Source organism: Diorhabda carinulata, chromosome 4 (genome assembly GCF_026250575.1).
Source record: "Diorhabda carinulata isolate Delta chromosome 4, icDioCari1.1, whole genome shotgun sequence".
Taxonomy (NCBI): Eukaryota; Metazoa; Arthropoda; class Insecta; order Coleoptera; family Chrysomelidae; genus Diorhabda; species Diorhabda carinulata.
In genome coordinates, this window is record NC_079463.1 from 27502813 (window position 1) to 27524718 (window position 21906).

Here is a 21906-nt window from a genome sequence, read left to right on the forward strand (position 1 = left end):
TGAATTTTTCACTATCTGAAATCGTCTAAGGAGAAATTATAAATTGCCAGGGTTAAATCCACTGCTCACGCTATAAATCGAACAAGGATGGAAGATGATATACCTGACATTAAGATAATTAATTTTTTTGGGTATACACATATATAAACAATTCATATACTTAATTTGTTGATACTCATGTTCAGTATAACTTATCGCAATTATTAGAAAATTGAGACCAGTAAAAATGAGTGATTTTTGGTATTTATTTTGACCAATTGCTAACTATTATTCATCCCTATTTTCTTTGCTGAAGCAAATACGTAAAAGTGGTTATATTTTCTTATTATATTTTGAAAATATACAATTAAATTATGGATAATGCAGCAATTTTAAAAATGGACCAATTTAAGAGGATACAAGTATATTTTTTTAAATCAATTTGTTTTCAGATTAAATCGCCAATTTATCATTTCAGGGTGGAACTTTGATTATTGGTGACAAATATTATTCCATTTTTAAAGGAATAAATACAGTTGGTAGAAATAAAGTAGCTGTCGTTAATATTAAAAATTTGGTAAGTTTGAAGATTTTTTTGAAAAACAAAGATTCAGCTCCACATTTTTAGAACGTTAGCCAAAACCAAGCTCTAATCATTCTCATCGGTGAAACACAACACTATATTAGCGATTTAAATTCCTCTAATGGTACATTTTTGCACAATACAAAACTTATTCCCTTCAAACTTTATGAATTAACAAATAATGCAGAAATTAAATTTGGAGATGTTGATGCAGTATATAAAAAAGTAAGTTTATTCTACAGGATTTTATTACACTTCTTTCTAATTTTCTATAAATGGGTGGAGTATTGACGAGTTTATTAAAATTTTTTTAATGTTTTGCACTGGAATGTTTAGTATTTTAGAAGTTGATGGTTTATTGCAGTTTGATTTTGTGTATCCACTCCGTTTTGATCTCATGTTATTCAATTTTTTCAATTCTAACACTTCTTTAAATATTGGGTTGGAGTAACTGTGTCTTACTCCACATTGTATTTTAATATGTTCTGTTTTAATATTGCCTATTTTTATATGTGCTGTTCGATTCCAGTATACGTTTTTAATTATGCTGATATCTCTATAATCTATTCCATGCCCTTATAGTATATCAATAAGCATGCAAAAACATAAAGGTCATTTTGAAAAGTGCTTCACGTGATCTGAAAGCATTTCTAATGCTGAATTATGAATCATCAAGATCTTCCTCTCACCTATATCTGACGTGAACGTGTATAATTAGTTGGTGTGCTTTGAGCAAGTGGAACATGAGGCTGATTAAGTGATATTGATAGCCCCAAAATTTTTTTGGCTGACGTTTTTTAGGTAGAGCAATAAAGGTTGCTAATAACAAGTCAGGCAGAATTTGACAGTCTCATAGATTTTAACTATTAAGTCAATATTTTCCTCTATAATTAGGTTTATAGCCTTGGTCTGAATCTCGTCAGGGTTAGATACCTCCCTATTTTTTGCTATAGAGAATGTATGTATCACCTCGAGCTTTATGGCTGGCCTCTATATGACACTTCCAATTTTTATATTTTTCAAATAAAAATGAACTGATTTTTCATCAGTTTTCTACTTTCTAAATCAATGTTATAGTTTGTTGGGACGATTTTTCAGTTTTTAAATGTCGCTGTTTCATGATAATATGAACATTCATTCTCAAAAATCAATTGCTTTCAAATTTCTTGCTATTGAATTTAATTGACAAGCGAATGGTGGGAAATATTTAACATTTTGTGAACTTGAGTTGTTTCATAAAAAAATTAGATTTTGCAATTTTAAAATTTTTGAGTTTTGTTGTTATAGCACATCAAATTAATATTTTCCTTAATTTTTCACTTCTTATACTTTTTTATAAATTTTTGTTGATAAATGATCTCGATTTCAGGTCTTTTCTGATTGAAAATTAGTTTTTCAAACAGGAAAAACGTTTTGACCTATTTTGGACAATTTATTAACAAAATCAAACAATACACTTAACAATTACACTTTAATTTTGGTTATTAACATGAAATATTTCAGATTTTGTCTCCCGATACAACAATTAATTTACAAGAAACTTTGGAGGTAGTTGAGATGACCCAAAATATGACTCAGAATTTTTATGCTTCAAACACACAAATTATTGATAATAAAAATGGAAACGCTCATCAACATTCTATTGTGAAACAATCAAATACCAATCCATATAATATTCATGAGATTCAAACTCAAATCAGGGAATATCCATCAGTTTTATCTAAAATTCAAGTGGAACAAAGTTCCCAAGCAGTGACAGAAGAAAAAGTAAACACTGATATTCATGATGCACCCACTCAAATAGTTTCTTATTCAAATACTATGTCTAAAGAATCTAACTCAAAAAATTTTCCAAACTATGAACATCAAGAAGAATATAGTGAAAGAACATCACCTAATACTCAAATAATAACAGAGGAAGAAAAAGAAGCAATTGTTAATAAAATCAAAGTTGAAAATTCTAGAATACCTGCAGAAGAAGTAGAACAAAATATTGATAAACCTATTAAAACGAAAACAGGGGTAATACATTATAGTCAAGAACCTTCTACATCAGGGCTAGGAACATTCCTTAAAGAATATGATGATTCATTTCTAAGCGAATCAAAAAAATCAGAAACTAATCTTGTTGTTGAAGAAAGTTTAGTGGAAAAGAATAGTAATGATGGTTCTATTGATTTCTTAGAATTAGACAATACACAAAGTGAATTTGACCTAAATCATAAATCTCCGACTTCTCCAACCGATTCAGAGTCAAATGAGAGTGAAGATATAGTTAAACATCGTGTTAAACCAATACTAAAATTACCAGACACGCAAATAGAAATCCATTCTAGTTTTGACGATACACAAGATATTGGTTTTAGAAAGAAATCCCTTAAACCTATTGTTGAAGATTCAGATACAGAAGATGATACACAAGAACAAATAACTAAATTACCACTCATAAATGGAGAAAAAATTGTAACCTCTGATTCTGATACTGACTGTGAAGATTTACTTATATGCAAAGCATCAGCCAAGATAATAACTAGAACACATAGTGTATCTGATGATGATACAGACATAGAAAATACTAAAAAATGTGAATTAGACGACACTGATTGTATTCCAGCAACTCAAGATGCATTTGCCAACGGTTTAGAGCATAAACCTACAAAAAGCTCTCAATTAAGTACAAATCACTCATCAGAAGAAAGCTTTAAGCTTGGATTAACGGAATTGATGAGTTTTACACAAAATGATGATGAAAATGTGGAATCACATAAAGTATCAGAAATAAATTTAGGTAAAGTAATTGAAAAGGAAAAAGAAGGAAATGTAATAAAATCCTCAAGTACCTGTAGTAATGATCCAATGCCTACTCAAGTAGAAGAAATGGTTAAAAAATTTGTATTTAAAAAGAAATCTGCTAATTTAGATGATTCTCTAACAACTATACTAAGTACCAATAGAAATTCAAATAAAAATGAAAACACTGAAACTGAAAGTATTAATGAAAATAACAAAGAAAAATCGAATAAAACAATTGATGACGTTTTTCTCCAACCAACTCAATTGGACACTTTGTCAGCAGCTAATCAAAGTTTAAAAGCAAATTTAAATGAAAATGAGAATACCAGAACTAAAAATAATACTGAAAATAATGGAGAACAACCAAATGAAACAATTGATAACGTTTTTCTTCAACCAACCCAATTAGATACTTCATCAACAACTATTGAATGCATCAATACAAATTTAAATGATAATGAGAATTCTGAAATTGGAGGTATTGATAAAAAAAACAAAGAACAAACAATTGTTGAGGTTTTTCGCCAACCAACCCAATTGAATACTTCATCAATAACTATTGAAAGCATGAATACAAATTTAAATGATAATAATGAAAATTTTAAAATTGGAGATATCGATAAAAACAACAAGGAACAAAAAAATCAAACAATTGGTGACGTTTTTCTTCAACCAACCCAATTGAATACTTCATCAACAACCATTGAATGCATCAATAAAAATTTAAATAAAGATGAGATCACCAAAACTGAAAATAGTATTGAAATTAATGGAGACCAACCAACTGAGACAATAGATGACGTTTTTTTCCAACCAACCCAATTGGAAACTTCGTTAACAAATATTGGAAGTATTAATACAAATTCAAATAATAATGAGATAATTAAAGCTGGAAATAGTACTAAAATCATTGAAGAACAACCAACTGCAGGAATTGATGTCGTTTTACTCCAACCAAACCAATTGGAAACTTCTTCAACAATTATTAAAAGTATCAGTGCAAATTTAAATAAACATCATAGCATTCAAACCGAAACAAGTATTGAACATCCAACTGAGGCAATTAATGATGTTTATGACCAACCTACACAATCAGTGAATCCAAAAGAATCTGAAAATGATATTTTTCTGCAACCAACTCAATCTCTTATCTCAGAAGAGACTGATGATGATTTATTTTTAAAACCAAAGAGAATTCAAAAACCAACTCGAGTACATGATGCAACAGAACCTGAAAATGACATTTTTCTACAACCAACTCAATTAATCAGTTCAAAAGAGGCTGGTGTTGATATTTCATCAAAACCAAGCTTGATTCAGTGTAAAACCCAAAAAATGGATGATGACTTGTTCTCACAACCAACTCAATTAATGGGATCAACAGAAACAAGAAATTTAATACCAACAGATTCTTGTACCCAAAATGAGTTATATTTGGCTTCTACTCAAGTTATTCAAGAAAAAACTGATGGTAAAGCTAAAGGTAAGAATTATTTTTATTACATAATTCATCAAAATTTCATTTCGTTACGATCTTGCCATAGTTTGATTCATAATATAATGTCTCTTCTCACTGTAGTGCTACAATTAAGCCTCCTGTTATATTATTTTATTGAGGTTAAAACCACACATTTTTGTTTAGAACTTTCCATGACACAAGAAGACTTATATGGACAAGAAACTCAGAAAATTGAAGACATTCCAGATATTCTTCCTAAAACTCAGTCAGAAAAGAATGTGTTTATGCTACCCACACAAGAAATGACAGACATTTGTCCAGGTAAATTATTTCTTCGTGTTTCAAAGAAATTTGGCTTTGTTGCTAATAGAAAATATGAATTTGTTTAATAGAAATTTCCATGAATATACATATAAAAGAATGTTTATACACATTTGTGAAGAATAGTAACATATTTTGGATATTAATTATTGCGCTTAATAATTTGATTTTTTCTTCAAAGATTCCACAGAAACACAATTAGAATTGCACTATTTAAATGAAACTATACCAGTTCCTGTTGATAGCGATAGACCCTCCAACCCACTTCTTCGTGAGTTAAACAAAGAGGACAGTCAAGAGATGTTCAATGAAAATAAATCTTCCGTAAAAGAAAAAGGTGATAAACATAAAGTTAGTATGTTACAGTTTGACAAAATGAATAGCTCTACAGAGACATTGAGTCAGATTGAAGCATTTTTGAAAAAACCTTTACCACCTCGAAAGTCTGCAAGACATCTTGGATCCAGAGACAAATTGAACGTTATAAAAGCATCAGTTGATAAATCCATTTTAAATAATGCTAAAAAACCGATAAAACATGAAGATAGAGCTGAAACATTGAGTCAGATCGTTGCATTTATCAATAAGTCGGACACAAAGCAAGTGCATAACAAATGTGCAAATCAAAGTACGGAAGAAGTAGTAAGTAAAGCTTATTTTAGTCAATTTTCATCAATTTGATAGTTTTTTTGGTTATAATAATTTATTCTATGTATTCTGGATTCATTCACTGGCCTAATAGCAAATTGTTTGTCTTTCCATTTTTTTCTAAACATTTATTGAAAAACAATGGAAATTAATGTTTCTATGAGTCATTTTATTCATTTGAAAGATACTTACAAAAAATCACATTTCAAACCTAAGATCACAAACCAAATTACTGGGGGTATTTTATTTACTTTACACTATATATGTATATTCGACTACCATGTACAGCACGACCCAGAGAATCTATTGCATCCCACTTTCTTGTTGGCGATACTGAGGAACCCAAGTTTACAGCTGATCCGTTAACCCCACTCTTCTTAGAAAGGTCAGAATGTGGGAGAACTGTAGCTGCCAGAGATTTTTGTCTTCAATTTCGTACCCTTCCAGGTGTAGTGCTCTGGAGCTCAGTAGTGTTTCACACTTCGAAAAATTGTGATTGGATGTGCCCATTGAGACTATAGTGCGCCGACAGAACTCCTGTGAGTATTCATAGATTGTTCTCACTTACGCTCAGCAGCATCTTCTCTGGTTATAGTTTCCCAGGAGAGTCTTTACCTGTCTCAGCACCTGTAGATTGTTCTAATAATTGATTTTACCCCTATCTGTCTTCTTTTCCAATGATTTTTCTATTGGGTTTGTCTGCACCTATTTTCGCGAGTCTGTCAGATATTTCGTTTCACTCCAATCCGGTGTGTCTCGGAATTCATGGTTCTAATACCCCAAACCACTGCCACTTATGCCCTTATATGATGATTGATCTCACAATTACTGTGTACATCTACAGTAGGATCTTTGGGTTATACTCTCAATTGGCTTGAGATTGAGTTTCTTCTTTCTAGTGAAGTACACTTTGCTGATGTACTGATATAAATCTAATGGAATATCAACAATGTTAGTCCAACAATTCTTGTAAACTAAATCGAGGCTAGTATAAAATGATGAAAAGTTTCTTGATCACACCAGTGAAGGATTTCAAGCAGTTTTTTGGAAGTTAACTTGGAAAGTCATTAATTTCAATAATTTCAATTGTTATTCAGTAGATTACCATATTATGAGTGTTTTTTCCTATTGGAACGTGGCAATGAAACACCAAAGTAGACTAATTTTAATATATTTTTCGAACTTTCAAATACTTATCTATTCATTTAAGTTGTATAAATTCTTGTAAAAATTTCAAATTCATAGGATTCAAAATTCAATATTCAAAGTGGCGTTCATAGAAATATTTAAATTTTGAATCCTATGAATTTAAAATTTTTACAATAATTTATACAACCTAAAGTCACCACAAATCTCAATTATTTCCCAAACGAGTTTTCTTTGGTGTTTCATTGCCACGTTCCCAATAAGAAAACGCTCTATCTATCTATATATATATATATATATATATATGGGTGATTCCATTATAACTGTGATATTCAATGTCCTGTATTGTTTTTTTGTACTAGTCATTAATTAATAATCAATTAATAAAAATTTTGTGTTAATTGAATAATTCTTAAGATATTTAAACATTATTTTTATACAATATAACTTGCCACTTAAAGAAAACTTATACTACATCACTTGAATGTCAGTACCGTGTCATGTCCATTCCTAGAATTTACCGATAAATTATTAATTTTTTTTGTCGTAACAAATGATTTAAACTAATTACCTTATAAATTTTAATGTTTATGATCAAACTGAGGAAAATTGATGCACTTGTTGTTTAATATCTTAAGTTACCATGTCAGTACCGTGGAACTCAAAATCCGACATTTGTGTCTTGCTCGTGATACTTTGAAGTTGTAGTAAATTCCTCTTAGAGTTTTATTTTTACAGTAAAATAGATGAATAATATGCATAAAAAAGTTAGAAAAGTTAAATTTTAAAATCTTGAAATTTTGAATACAAAAAATCACAGTTAGAACGGAATCACCCATATATATATATATATATATATATATATATATATATATATATATATATATAATTTAAAAATTAGACATATTATTTTTCTAGAAAATATCAATTTCTGGTGAAAGTTTTAATAATAAAGCAAAGTCCTTGAAGGAACATATTGATTCTAAACAATTTTCAAACGAGAGCTTAGAAGACAGTGATGAAGAAATTGAGAAAAAAGATAGTAGCAGAGAAATTCGTAGCGATGTAGATCAAAGTTTTGCTTTATTGCAATCGAAGACTTCAAAAATCAGAAGAAAACCAACTAATAATCCTATTTTAGAAGAAATCAAAGTTATGGTTACTTCTCATAGAAAAAGTATGAGTATTGCTGAAAATGATAATCCGGACTTGATAATTCCTTTAAAAAAATCAAAAAGAACTACTTCAAGCAGTTTTACAAGTAAGTAATGGTTCAATGATATACCAATTATAATTTTTTTCTTATTTCAACTGCAGTTGTTTTTTTCTCTATTTAATTACGCCAATTAGTTTCCAATGTGTTTTTTTATGAGCACCAATAGAATGAATGTTCGTTGTTCCTAGTAGCTTTCTCTAATTATGAATTTATCAAACTCGATGATATTGTTTATGTTATAGATCTAACTGAAGCAAAACAGGCCCCTAAAATAACAAAATCAAGAAAATCCAAGGTACAATCAACTACTTTGAATCAAACACATCCAGATAATAATCCAACAATTTCAAATACTGGAAAATGTGATGATATTACAACAACGTCTAAAGAATCTCTCCCTGAAAACCCAAAAAATAAAAAACTGAGCACAACTGATGAACGAAAAACAACCAGATGCAAAAAACTTACAAAAGATAGCAAAACAGATGATCCCAAAGTTTCACGAACTAGAAAATCTAAATTGTCTTTTGATAATTGGGATGATAAAATTGTTAAAAACACCGACTCTATTACAGACACAGACAAAAAAAGAAAAAAAGAACCTGCAGATTCTCCAATAAAGTCGAATAGCAATCCTACTAATTTGATAAACTCTATAAATATCCAGAAAAGTACTGAAGAATCTAGCGAAGATGATGTAGGCATAAACAATATCAAACGTAGTAGAAGAAAAAAGAGAACTATTGACTCAAGTGAAGATACTTCAGATTCCCCAACACCAGTTAAACATACAAGAACTAGTAGAAAAATTAGTTCCATTGCTCCAGAAGATAGTAATAGTAATAATAGTTCAGAAACTACTCCGAAGAAAAATCGAAATACTCTAAAAACAGACACTTTATCAAGTTCGGTAGAGGTAAGTACTTTTTCAATTATTTAATAATTTTATTCAAAATTATAATTGAAATTAGTAGGGCAAGGTCGGTAATAACAAGGTTTGAAATAACTTTATGCAAAATAAGTAAGTGTCAAAAGTTAGTCAAATAGATGCAGGGAGAAAACACTTGTGTGTATATATAGAGTGAAACAAAATGATTAAATCAAAAAATTGTTATAAAAAACTTACAAGAAAAGAAAATAATTTAAGTACCTGAAGCTATAACTAAGACTCAAAAGGATGTGTTAATATTAAAGGAAAGATTAAAAAATAATCGACAACTACAATGAATTAACTAAGTAGCAGGAGTAAATTGGATTGATGGGGAAAATTAAAACAATGAACACAACAACAGTAGGAAGGAAAGTATATGTAGAAAGAACAGAAATAAACAGAGAAAGAAAAAGATGAAGTCAAGTAAGCTACAAAAATGAAAAGAGTATGATTTGACAATATTTAAGTGAGATGCAAAAGAAACCTATTGTAAAATAAAACAACTATCTATACTTGTATACTTCATGAGCTAGGCTTAATAAATAATCACTCTGGAAGAACCTAATCAAATAAATTCATTATGTCAATTTGGAAGGAGAAATCGAAATTCTTAAATTTGAAACAGTGATCTTAGTATTCAACCCCCTTCGAATGATTGGTATAAAATCCAATTCTTTAAATAGGAAATTTTGGCTTCTGATATCGCTCATGTGCGCGCAAAGGAAGACAGGTCAAAAACAATAGTATTGAGATATATTAATTTTAAAAAAGGTCCTATTTTCAGTTGAGTTTTGTAAAAACGTCATATTAAACTAAACCAACATTTAATGCATCTAAATGCTCTTGATTTTAGATCTCTTCTGTTTCAAAACTATTCTTTTCAATAATTTTTGGGAGAAAATCTTTATCAAATATTATCTTTCTTCCAAAAATTATTGAAAAAACTAATTTTAAAACAGGAGAGACCTAAAATCAAGAATATTTAAATCCATTAATATATCAAAAGGCCTGAGAAATTAAAGGAACCAACATTTATTGAGCATCACATTTATTTAGTTGTAAAGCTTAAAACATCATACCAAACACACTAATCATCACCTGAAGAGGCTTCATCTAAATCTGGTGAAATGTCCTGGATATTTCTCTCAGTAGGTGGATTTTTATAAAAGTTGTGAAATACTTCATTGACATATGGCAGGAGTTCGATCAAATTCTTTTTCTTCTCCTCAGATATACAATTTGAGGTACTTCATTGCCACATCCTATAACAATTACATTTATAACCTGGTTACGAAGATCTTTGTCGTTAATAATGGTTTTTAGGGTTTTAAACAATGCAATAATTTCAGTTCAGATATTTAGTTATCATATATCTACTATTTAATCATTTTAATTTATCAAACCCTTTTTTTTCAATAATCATATTAAGAGGTGTTAAATTATTGTAATCAAATATTTTTTATACAGTCAACTATTGAAATCAGCAACATTTGAAAATTTTAACTTGCTAGGTTTTCGTAATTTAGTTAATATGGGTGAACTTAAGGGTTGAGAGGATATGTGACTTGTAACAACTAAGTATACCCTAATTATAACATAAGCTAGGCAAGAAAAATAAAATTACGAGCGAAGGGAAATGAAATAGCTGATAAGCTCGCTAAAGCTACAGAACAATGGGAAACTCATTGGAAAAGAAGGTAGATAGGAGCAAAACCAATTATTGGGATAACCTACATGGACTGAGACAGACTGGGCAGATACTCTTCTGTTGCCTTAACAAACACCTGAAGACGCTTGACCTAGCAGGTAATGTTATGTGCAAGTTTTTTTGTGCAGAGGAAGAAACCTCTATCCGCATTGTCTTGAAATGTGGAACACTACGGAGCTCCAGAGCACTACATCTGGGTGCGCTTGAAATAGAAGACGTAGATATTTGGCAATTTGGCCATCCCACATTCTAGAGTTTTTAAAAGAAGTGGGATTAATGCATCAGCTGCAAACATTGGGCTCCCCAGTATCGCAGCAAGAAAGGGGAAGACATTAGATCCTTCAGGTCGCAGTGTATACGAGACCCCAAATCAATATATACCCTAATTATTTTTCAGTTTTCTACATATCCTGAGACGAGGTTACCTTTTTTTGAAACACCTTGTATGTTGTTTAGTTTTATATTCTGTGTACAATGGTATTTTCACTAGTAGTGGTTATAATTTTCACATTTTTTGAATTCTTTACTTTAAAAAAACAGCTCCTAAAATTTCATAGCAAAATTCGAAATAATAAAAAAGTTATATAATAATTCGGACACGCACACGTTTTCGGTGCTCTTCAAGAATTTTGCTCGAAATGGTATTTTTAATCTGCGCTGAGTTATTCTTTGTAGCAAATCGACAGATTTTTTCAATTCTTTGTGCGTTTTATTTCATTTGTTGTATTTTACCGTAATTTACCAAATTGTAAAAAAATTACATGGGAAAAAGTTAATTAAGTTAATTTTACATATTTTTTTGTCCTTTTTTTTTCCTTTTTTTTTCAATTTTTATTCATAGTGATGAATTACCATATAAGCTACCTTCCGCTTTAAAAAGCTTTTTGAATTTTTTGTTACACTTTATCATCAAAAAGTAATAAACAAAAAGTTTTATATGGAATTAAATTAAAGAAAACTAGAAAAAAAATATTTAATTATGCGTTATTTTTTACCCTTACAATCGGTACTATTCCCTTAAGCAAATTTTGTAAGCGTAATCGTCAATTTTTCTTATTTTTATCAAATTTTCTTTCTGGAAATGTTCTTAATTGAAGCACTTATTTCGTTCGTTACATTATTTTGGAAAAATTCAAACTTATTGCAAATATATTTTTAGAGATCAAAAAGGAAACTGAAACCGAAAGTTGTTTTTACAATGTTGGATAGTCCCAAACTGGAATCGTATATTAGGCATTTAGGTAAGTATAAACAATTAATGCTACAAAAACGAATGTCAACTATCGAAACACTAACAATTGATAATATTTGTGTACTACAAGGGATTTTATCTGAATTTAAACGAAGCAATTCACTGTTACACACTTTGAAACTTTTTGTCCCTCTAGGAAGTATATTCGGGTCTATTGTACTGAATTCTAATACGTAAAAAACATACTTCTTATTGTATCAAAAAACGGATAAATAAAATCAAACAACTTATTTGGTTGTCTTTTTTCGTTTGCATTAGCCAGGAGTCGTTTCATGTTAAAGTATACAACGGTATTAATTGAATGGTAATTTTTTGAAATTATCTATTTATATAATAATAGAGAAATTATAATATTCTACATAAAAATTAACTTATATTTTTTAAGCGCTGCACATGTTTTATATCTTGCACTTTGTTTATTTCTCTATATTGATAGTTTTTTATCTTGAATGTGTATAATACAAATGTCTACGGTCGGGCGTAAATCTTCGAACGCTTTTAAAGTCCAACAGTAGTCAGTCCGCTAACATATTTTGACTCCTTTTCCTACTGTAGCGTTTTTCTCATCTTAACAATTTGCTGATGAAATATCTCTCCATACTCGTTTAAAAAAAGTCTTGATATGAAATAATGTCAGAAAGTAAAATATTTAATTAAAAATGAAATAATAATAGCTAAATATTTAATTGAATACGCAGAAATTCCAAATTTTTAAATACATAAAAAAACGATTCTCATTGTTTTTCAGTTGTGACTTCATAGGTTGATTGAAAACATTGAGCAGTTGTCTGTTTGAGGTTATCGTTGCCGACAACGTAGCGTGTGCTGTTATAATAAAGTTTTTTATTTATTAGTTACGTATAAATAAAACATTTTTCTATATATGAACTAGCTGACCCGGCAAACGTTGTTCTTCCATATAAATTATAACTACGAAATATTTTTCTAGTTCAATACAAATATCTTACTTATTATAAGTGTGTAGGGATGTACTTATAATCGAAAGGGCTCTATAAACAATGGAAATATGCTTTATGTAGGTTAATAAAGTATTCTTTATTAAAGTAACGAATATATTTCAAATTAAAATTATTGATCTAGCCATCAAAAATAATTACTTATTCGCGGGAATTTCTGTTTCAAATAAACAGACACGTGTCCTTCTTTATCTAGTCTTTAACAAAAATTTTTTTAAGCCCCAGTTTTGCAGAGGAGGTAAATAAATTTTCAGCTCATCTATTGAAGGTTCCTTAAGGACGTTTTTTGACCGGACACATAATGAACTTTTGATTTTATTCAATACATTGTTTTCACTTTCCAATTCAACTCTTTATAAATGAGTCATTATTTCAGACCGTGATTCAAACAATTAGACCATAATAAGCTAAAAAAAGCAAATTTTTATATGAAAATATTCATTGTTCTTTTATGTATTCTCATCCATTTCAGGAGGTAGTATAGTAGATAACGTGGATTCTGCTACAGTTTTGATGACTCAAAGTGTGAAAAGGTCCCAAAAATTACTAACAGCAGTTGCTCAAGGAAAACCTATATGTCCACCAAGTTGGATAAACGAGTCTCTCAAAAATAACGGATTTTTAGGTATTTATTCAAATCTCAATTGTAGTTATTTAAAATTTTTAATTTTCTAATTTCTCCACAGCATGTTTGAAAATTTTTTTCAATTGAAACAATTAAATAGGAATTGCTTCTGTATTGGCACTATACTAGGATGGTTCCAGAAGTACCTGGTACAACAAAGAAAACACACACATTTTGGAAAAAATACATTTATCGTAATATCCTTTTAGCTCCATACACTTTTCCAAGCGATGTTCAATAAGTTCCTCACCTTTTTTATAATAAGAATCTTCAAGCTCCTCAAAATAGCACTTCATCACCTCTTTGGATGGACCCACGTTTCTTACATAGTTATGAAACTCAATAGAATCATCTTCACGACGTTGTTTTTGTTTCATGTCGGCAAACGCAGCACCCATCTTGCGCACAGCTTTCTCATGTCTAAATTTTTAGTTTATATGCGATGTACCGTATTTTTGACAAGCCTACTATATCTGCTAGCTCGCGTACTACAGTCGACGATCATTCAGTACCGCTTTGTGAATGTTCTTCAACATCACTGGAGTAGTCACCTCATTTGGTCAACCAATGCGATGCTGCTCTCTACCCAATATTTTACTGTTGATAACGAAGGAGCAGTCTTACCCAGAGTAGAATACAATTTAGCTTTTATATTAGTTGGGCCAAAGCCTTTCAAATAAAAATATGGTATCAAGATGACCAATTTTTTCCATGTTTACAAATTCACTGAAAACTTTCGATATTGATGGCTGCCAAACAAATACTAAACAACGTGGCGTCTTCAAACTTGAAACGCATGCTGTATAGATTGTGTACTCTCTAATACAGTGGTATTTTTCAACCAATTACCGCCATCTCTAGGTCAGGTCAGGTACTTATGAGACCATCATCATACTTAGTTAATGTATACAAAATAATTACAGATATACTTACTGAATTGCACTTTTGGACACTGTGTACAAAATAATGACAAATTGTCTAGAGCGAAAAATAAAAGAAGAGAAACTCCGCTGGGAGAATACCAGTGCGGATTTCGAATTGGAAGATCCGTAAAAGACCCTATATTCAGTCTTAAGCAGACACAGAACATTTTTCATCGACTTCCAAAAGGCATAAGACACAATTACAAAATAACATCTTTATAAAATAATGAAAGACTTGAAAGTACCAATAAAACTAATAAAGCTCACTAAAACGACCCCTAAGAAAACTGAAACAAAAAGTAAAATAAAACAGAAATCATCAGATAGATTTAACACAAATATAAGACTAAAACAGAGATCCTCTTCTACGTTGTTTAACATAACACTAGAATGGAGCGAAGAAGCGGAATCAACTCCACGGGGACACTAAAAATAACACATTTGCTAGCATATGCAGATGCGGTAGTAATTTTATCAAGAAGTGAAAAGGAGTTAAAAAGTACGTGCAGGGCTTTCATAGAAATAGCGAACCTAAGCGTAAACGAGAAGAAAACCAAGGTCATGAAAATGACTCATCCGAAAACACATGCAAATAACAATGGAATTACACACGCAAAAAATAATTGAATTCGAGCATTTATCAAAGCCAATGGCGATGAGAGAGAGAGAGATAAAACATAGAAGATTAACTCGAAAAAGCAAACAGAGAGGAACAATAAACAAGATACATTTCCCAAAAAACTAAACTACATCTATATCAGATACTCATCAGACGGATAGTACTTTATACAAGCGAAACGTGGATACTGAATAAAGAGAGGAGAACAAGTTAGATATATGGGAGAGAAAATTACTTAGGAGGGAGAAACACGAAAAAAAGGAAGACACAAAAAGAGATGGTATGCGGAGTGACACGGAGATCTTATGGAGAGAGCAGCTCGGGACTGGAAGGTGAAGGCAAGAAACAGAAAAGAATGGAAGAAAATTATTAACACTCTATGGGCCCAGATGGCCTGCGCGTAAAAATTATTTTCACTAGGAAACAACCAATGAAGAGGTTTGGTTTAAGTTAAACACTTTTTTACTATGCCAATATTTCGAAATTTCTAAATTTCTTCATCAGGGCTACAAAAATTAATACAGTTTAGTTTTTACAGTTATTTTTTTTTAAGGTAAAAGTTACCAATAGTTGAGATCCATGTAAAATTGTAAATGTGAAAAACATTAATTTTGGTTTTGATTTATTTTGTAAGATTTTATGTGTACTCCATTTCTCTTATTGCTTTTCAAGGTCAATTAATTTATCTTATCGGACTAGTTGTTTTTAAGTAATTTTTAAATTTGATTTTTGTTCTTAAGGAACATTTTTCCCAACATTACTAATGCCAACTGCTGTTTTCAGCGCGAAAGATAATATTTTAAATTTTATGAAGTTTAAGTGGGATAAAGTCATTGAGTAATTGCCAGTTACTCAACCCCTTGTGAGAAATTTTGGATGGCGTGAGAGAGATACAATTTGCCACCTATGCTCTATCCCCCATTTTCCAAAAGACGACTTCGGTGAAGTGATTTTCTCTATTTTTTTGAGTTTTTATTTTAATTACTGTGATTGATTTAGGAATATACTTTGATATTATGATTAGGTTGAAGTGGCAAGAATGTTTATTCTTTGAAAATGATATATGATAAAAAAATGTGATTGCTGTGAGTTGAAAGAAATGATGTTTGTGTTTCTGATACAATATTATTTGCATTTAGTTACTTGAAATGGAATCAACAAGATTAGTTTCTCTTGAGTTGTTTGATAAAGTTGAAAGGTATTGTGTGGTGCGTTGTTGTAAGGTTTGAGAGGTTTGGCTTGTGTATTTCTTGTCACAGTTCATGCAAGGAATACTGTAAATACAATTTATTTGTGGGGAAGGTTCTTCTTTTCGTTTTATTTTTGAGTAAATTGTGTTAATTGTTAAAATATTTTGGTTGAAATTTATGTTTTCATTTTTGAGCATTTGTTCAATTTTTTTTTATAATTGGCCCAGGTGTGGTATAAACCATGCCTTATTGTGGGGGTTATTTCAGTGCTTTCTCTGTTGCTCCGCATGTCATTGATTACTCGATTTTTATGGTGTTCCATATGATTTTTTTTATAGCTATTTTCTATAAGAATTTGATAGAGGATATTTATGTTTTTGTTTTTTAGAGTGGAATGACTTACTGACTGATATATTTTCCATTACTATATCGAATGTATAGCGGAATTTATATTTATTAGAAACTTTGGTAATTTTTTTTAGAATTTAAACTGGGAGTTTCATATAAAATATTTTCAGTTATCTAGGAATACTGGTTATATCTGAAGTGCATTCCAACTTAGTTCTTTTAAATGAAATATACGATTTTTTATTATACGAGGGCGGTTCAAATGTAAATAGAAATTTTGCTATGAAAATTTTATAATTAATTTACATAGTTGACGCTTTGTACAATTTTTCTAGATAGTCTCCATCACACTCTACGCCTACCTCTCCGTATTATGCCTTTCTCGTAAAAATCTCTCGGCTTGTCACTTAACCATTCGTGCACGAAGGATTCTACTTCCGCATTATTTTCGAATCTCAGTCCGCCAAGTGCCTCTTTCAAGAAACCGAATAAAAAATAGACGCATGACAACAAATCGGAACTATGAGGAGGGTATTCCAGTGCTTCTTAACCAAATTCATACAACGTTTCCATCGTAAGCCGAACTGTATGCGGTCAGCAATATCGCACTACGGTTTGGAATATCACGTCGTTTTAATATGTCAACAGGTTTCACCGTGTTTCTTAGAAAGTTATTATAATACTGCGCATTCACAGTTCGTTGTTCTGTGAGAAAATTAACCTCAATTACTCCTCTCATACTCCAAAATACGGTACACAGTATTTTCTCCGCAGACAGTGTAACTTCAACTGGCGCGCCTTCGTCTTTCTTCCGCGCGTTTACTCTCCGGAATATAGTGATTTACCCAAGTTTCGTCTGTGGTGATTATTCGGTGCAATAAACTTTTTCTTTCCTCTTCATATCACTGTAGGACACATGTGCAAACTTCCCAATGTGTGAATTTCGCGGTAACCGAGTTTTTCATGAATTATTTACTCAATACTACCTATGTTGATGCCCAATTATTTTCGGTAACACTTGTTGTGGGACGCCAGGCCAAGCGGAACACCATTCATACATTTGAGTATTGGAATCCTCTCCGAATTTCTGGAGTACTTTCCGATAAATTAACTTCGATCATAAAACGAATAAAGATGCGTTGCGTAACAGTCATCCTTCTCGCTCATGGCTATAAGTATACTAAAAAACGATGTTTTGCGTTTCCGGCTGTTCTCTACGTTTCGTAACTGACCAGTCTAACATCCAGTGCAGCTACTAAATTTCTCGCGCGTTTATTCAAACATTCCGGTTAATATTCGAACCACCCTCGTATTTTGAGAATTTCAATACACCTTTATACGAGACATACTCAGGCAAATTTCAATTTCGTATTATATAAATCTTCTTTGAAACTTTTGACAGATGTAGCCGTTCAAGAAAAACTATTTTCTAATAATTTCATGTTAAAGCACAATTTTATTCATCATGGATTTAGTAATGAATTAATACTTCAATTCGATAATAGTTTATGCGTAATGTTATGCGCATTCAGATATTATTACATTTAAATATATATGGAAATTCATCGTATATTCCGAAAATTCAATAAAAATGGCGTGTTTTATTTAAAATACAAAGTTGGTATTAGCTCCAGTTATAATATTGAATAATAATAATAAAATAAGCTCCTTAGAAAACTTATATAAATTTTTAGAGCAACATGACAGTAGTTTCTGATTTAATTGAACTCAGCTCCTAGAGGTACACTCCATACATTATGTTTATGATATTGTAGATCCATGGGATTATATATTAGTTGATGAAGAAGCAGAGAAAAAATGGGAATTTTCGTTAAAAGAATCCCTAATAAAAGCAGATAAGGGAAAATTGTTAGCTGGATACGTTTTCCAGTTAATGACTAATACTGCAACTGAGGTTTTAAAAGGTAATAATCACAATTTTTCATTACATTTTCCAGTTTAGAAACAACAAAATATCAAGGTATTATTTTGGTATAAAAAAATGTTTGTTCAAGATAATATTAATTTACTAGATGACCCGGCAGACTTCATATCTCACAATCGATAAATAAAAAATCTAAACTTTTGTATAAAATAAACGTAAAACAAACAAAAGGAATCTTGTCTTTTTGTCGCTTTCCTTTTTCTATTTTAAGGCTCACTTGGGTTTTTTCGTGCTTTTTATGGTTCTGCAAGTACCACATTATTATCTATTTTTGCAAATTAGGTAAACAATGTAATATTTTTGTAATAAAATTTAAATTTATCAAAAATTATTTAAAAAATTACTAAAACAATATGAATAACACAGAACCGCGCAAGACAGTTATAATCACGTGATGCCGAATTAAGCATTTTCATTGGATAATTGGATGAGGCATGTTTGGAAATGGCAATGTAGGTGGATATGGTGAGTTTTGTTCGGTTTTGCAATGCTTGCTGCATAGGTATTAGGACTAAAAATAATATAGAGCACCAAACTCGACCCATACATTCTTTTGGTCGTAAATAGAGCAGATTCTTTCTCAGATGTTAGTTAAAGACTGTTAACTTCCAACCGGATAGTGATAATCCTGTAGACTTATAATGTCCAAATTTAAGATATTCTACGGAATTGGTACTAGGGGAAAATGTATACTGCATTCATAAATTTCTCTCTTGAAACATATTATATTCTTCTATATATTTCATTTTATAAAATTTTAGGAGCAATTGAGGCAAGCGGAGGAAAGTGCGTAACAAAATTAATTAACAAAAATCATCTCGACAAATTTGTAATTGTAGCATCTTCAGATTATAAGGCTAAATATAACAAAATCAAAAAGCAACATCCTGAAATAATGGTTATCGAACCAGAGGCAATTTTTGATGGTATTTTAAGGCAAGAATTGCGATTTTCCAGGCATCTTTTATCATAAAAGGTAAGTAAAAACATACTTAATTGTAAGTTATTTGCAAAATATCGTCAGTAGTGGTAATGCAAACAGAGTGTTCAATATAAATATCACCAACGCTACAAGATATTACTACTACTAACACTGGCACTACTGCCGTCAAAGAACCTTGGCCTCGGACATCACATTCCTCCAGTCATCACGGGCCAACGCTCGGCGTCTCCACCCCTCACTCCTAACTCACAAAGATCCTCTTCAATATCAACTAGTCATCGTTTGCGCGGTCGCCCAGGCAGTCGTCGGCCCTCATGCTTTTGCCGGTACGCTTTGCGCACCCTCCGCTTCTCAGGCATACGCTCTAAGTAACCTAGCCATCTGAGTCTGGTCCTCTTGGCTACTGTGACCAAGCTGGGGTCTTCATAGAGCCGGTAGAGCTCGATGTTTGTACGGCTGCGCCACACGCTCTGCTCGGTTCAAGATATTTCGCTTCCACTTGTTGAGCAGCTGTTCCTCGCGGCGTATATGACAACCGGGCGGAGAATTGTGCCATAGAACCGCTTTTTTGATCTCTTAATTCAGTAAACGTGATTTAAGTAGTCGTTGAAGGCTGAAGTATGATCTATTCTCCGCTTTCACTCGTTCTCTTGTTACCATCGAGTCATTATTTTCGATCACTAGTGATCCCAGGTAATCAAACTTATACCGCCCTACTTCGAAAGCCCCCGGGGGATTTCTTCTGTTCTATGATGAAGCCATGTATTTTGTTTTGGACTCGTTAATGGTGGACTCCACTCTACAGGATTCCTCCTTCACCTGCTCAAAGCTTTCCTTCAGTTCACGCTTTCTTCAACTGAGTAGATCAATGTCATCCAGGTATTCCAACTTAATATTATCATTAGCATTGATCTGTTCACAACGTTTATGTCAATTTTTCTTTTTTACATCATAGTGCAAAGTTTTTTTTAATAACGTATCATTTTTTTAATTATACTCTGTACAATTAAGTCTTTGTTCTTCACTCATATCATTGCTATTGTTCCTAGTAACATCACTCGAGTCATTTCTTTGGCTGTCATGTCATTCATATTAACGAATCCTATTTTCCTTGCCTTGCCTTTATCCTTAAATTTTCTCTGTATTTGTTGTTTTGAATGTTTTCAATTCTTGTTTTATTGACATTTCTTTCATATTTTAGATTCACTTGGATATTATGGAATCATCTCTTAATCAAGGAACTATTTTGTTGATTAGTTATTTTGTACATATTTTATACCAGGTTTGTTTTAAAGAAATGCAAATTTTTTAAATATATTGTATTTTTATAAATAAATGTTTACCATTAAAATACAACAAAAATCATTAATCCATATATGCCTTGATGGAAAAACGACATAATATATTACTTTGAAGGAATTGAGAACTCGAAATAGAAAAAGTTATAAACTTTATTCTACACTGGAAAATATTGAACATAAGTAATAAAAGAGAAAAAGATGGGAGGTTCAAAGGACGTTAGAGACCGTGTGCACACAGGCGGGTCACTCCGCAACAACATTGCCGGTGGTGTGTGTTCACGGTTGGGAACACTACATATTTTACTTGGGGACCATTTGTACACCGATGTGCATGATTAAAATACAATTTATGTACAGTAGTCGATTTGCTTGCGAACAGATTATACGAACTTACCAATCAAAATAATCAAACAATTTAGAATTTTATTTATTTATTCACCAGAGTGACAGTACATTACATTAGAAAGTAATACAAATAACAAAGTATTCGAGTTTCCTGTTCGTCAGTCTGAAAACGCAAGACAAGACTTTCTTTCAAATTAAATATAAATTGCAGTTGAGTCCGGCTAATCCGAACTAATTGGGACCGAACACTGTTCAGATTAACTGATTGTTCTGTTTAGCCGGAATAACTAAAATAATAAAAAAAAAATGCAAATTAACGTCTCCGTGGTTAAAATATGAACGAACAATACACAAAACCCAGTTTCAATAGTCTATTTACAAACACCAAGCGTTAGAGACAGCAAACTAGTTCACTGCACTCTAGAAAACGGCAAATAGCGCGGCGGTCCAGTATGACAAAGTTGACGATGAATTTTTTCTGTGGTTTTATCCTTTAAGTGGATCTATTGTTCACGAAAAAGCTATGCAGTTGGCCGTGTTATTAAATGATGAAAATTCATTTACGATCAACACCGGATGGTTTTACCGATGGAAAAAGCATCATGGTATACGCCAGTTAACTATAAAACAGCTTTCTTATAATCATGCTGCAGC

General features: G+C 31.3%; 1 protein-coding gene across 3 annotated transcripts; it reads left to right on the top strand.

Moving 5' to 3' along the window:
- The first annotated feature begins 53 nt into the window (after positions 1 to 53).
- Positions 54 to 20971, top strand: LOC130892869 (uncharacterized). 3 transcript variants are annotated; one of them, XM_057798551.1, is made up of 14 exons: positions 54 to 401; positions 458 to 556; positions 608 to 787; positions 2066 to 4838; positions 4998 to 5135; positions 5317 to 5777; positions 7848 to 8190; positions 8388 to 9061; positions 11944 to 12025; positions 13486 to 13638; positions 18494 to 18643; positions 19425 to 19449; positions 19503 to 19639; positions 20808 to 20971. In XM_057798551.1, the coding sequence occupies exons 1-13, from the start codon at positions 354 to 356 to the stop codon at positions 19516 to 19518; spliced, it is 5142 nt and encodes a 1713-aa protein (XP_057654534.1). In that variant the 5' UTR covers positions 54 to 353; the 3' UTR covers positions 19519 to 19639; positions 20808 to 20971. The 3 variants fall into 3 exon arrangements, with proteins under 3 accessions (XP_057654534.1, XP_057654533.1, XP_057654535.1); XM_057798550.1 differs by having other exon boundaries at positions 19425 to 19639; XM_057798552.1 differs by lacking the exon at positions 54 to 401 and having other exon boundaries at positions 616 to 787; positions 19425 to 19639.
- The last annotated feature ends 935 nt before the right edge of the window (positions 20972 to 21906 follow it).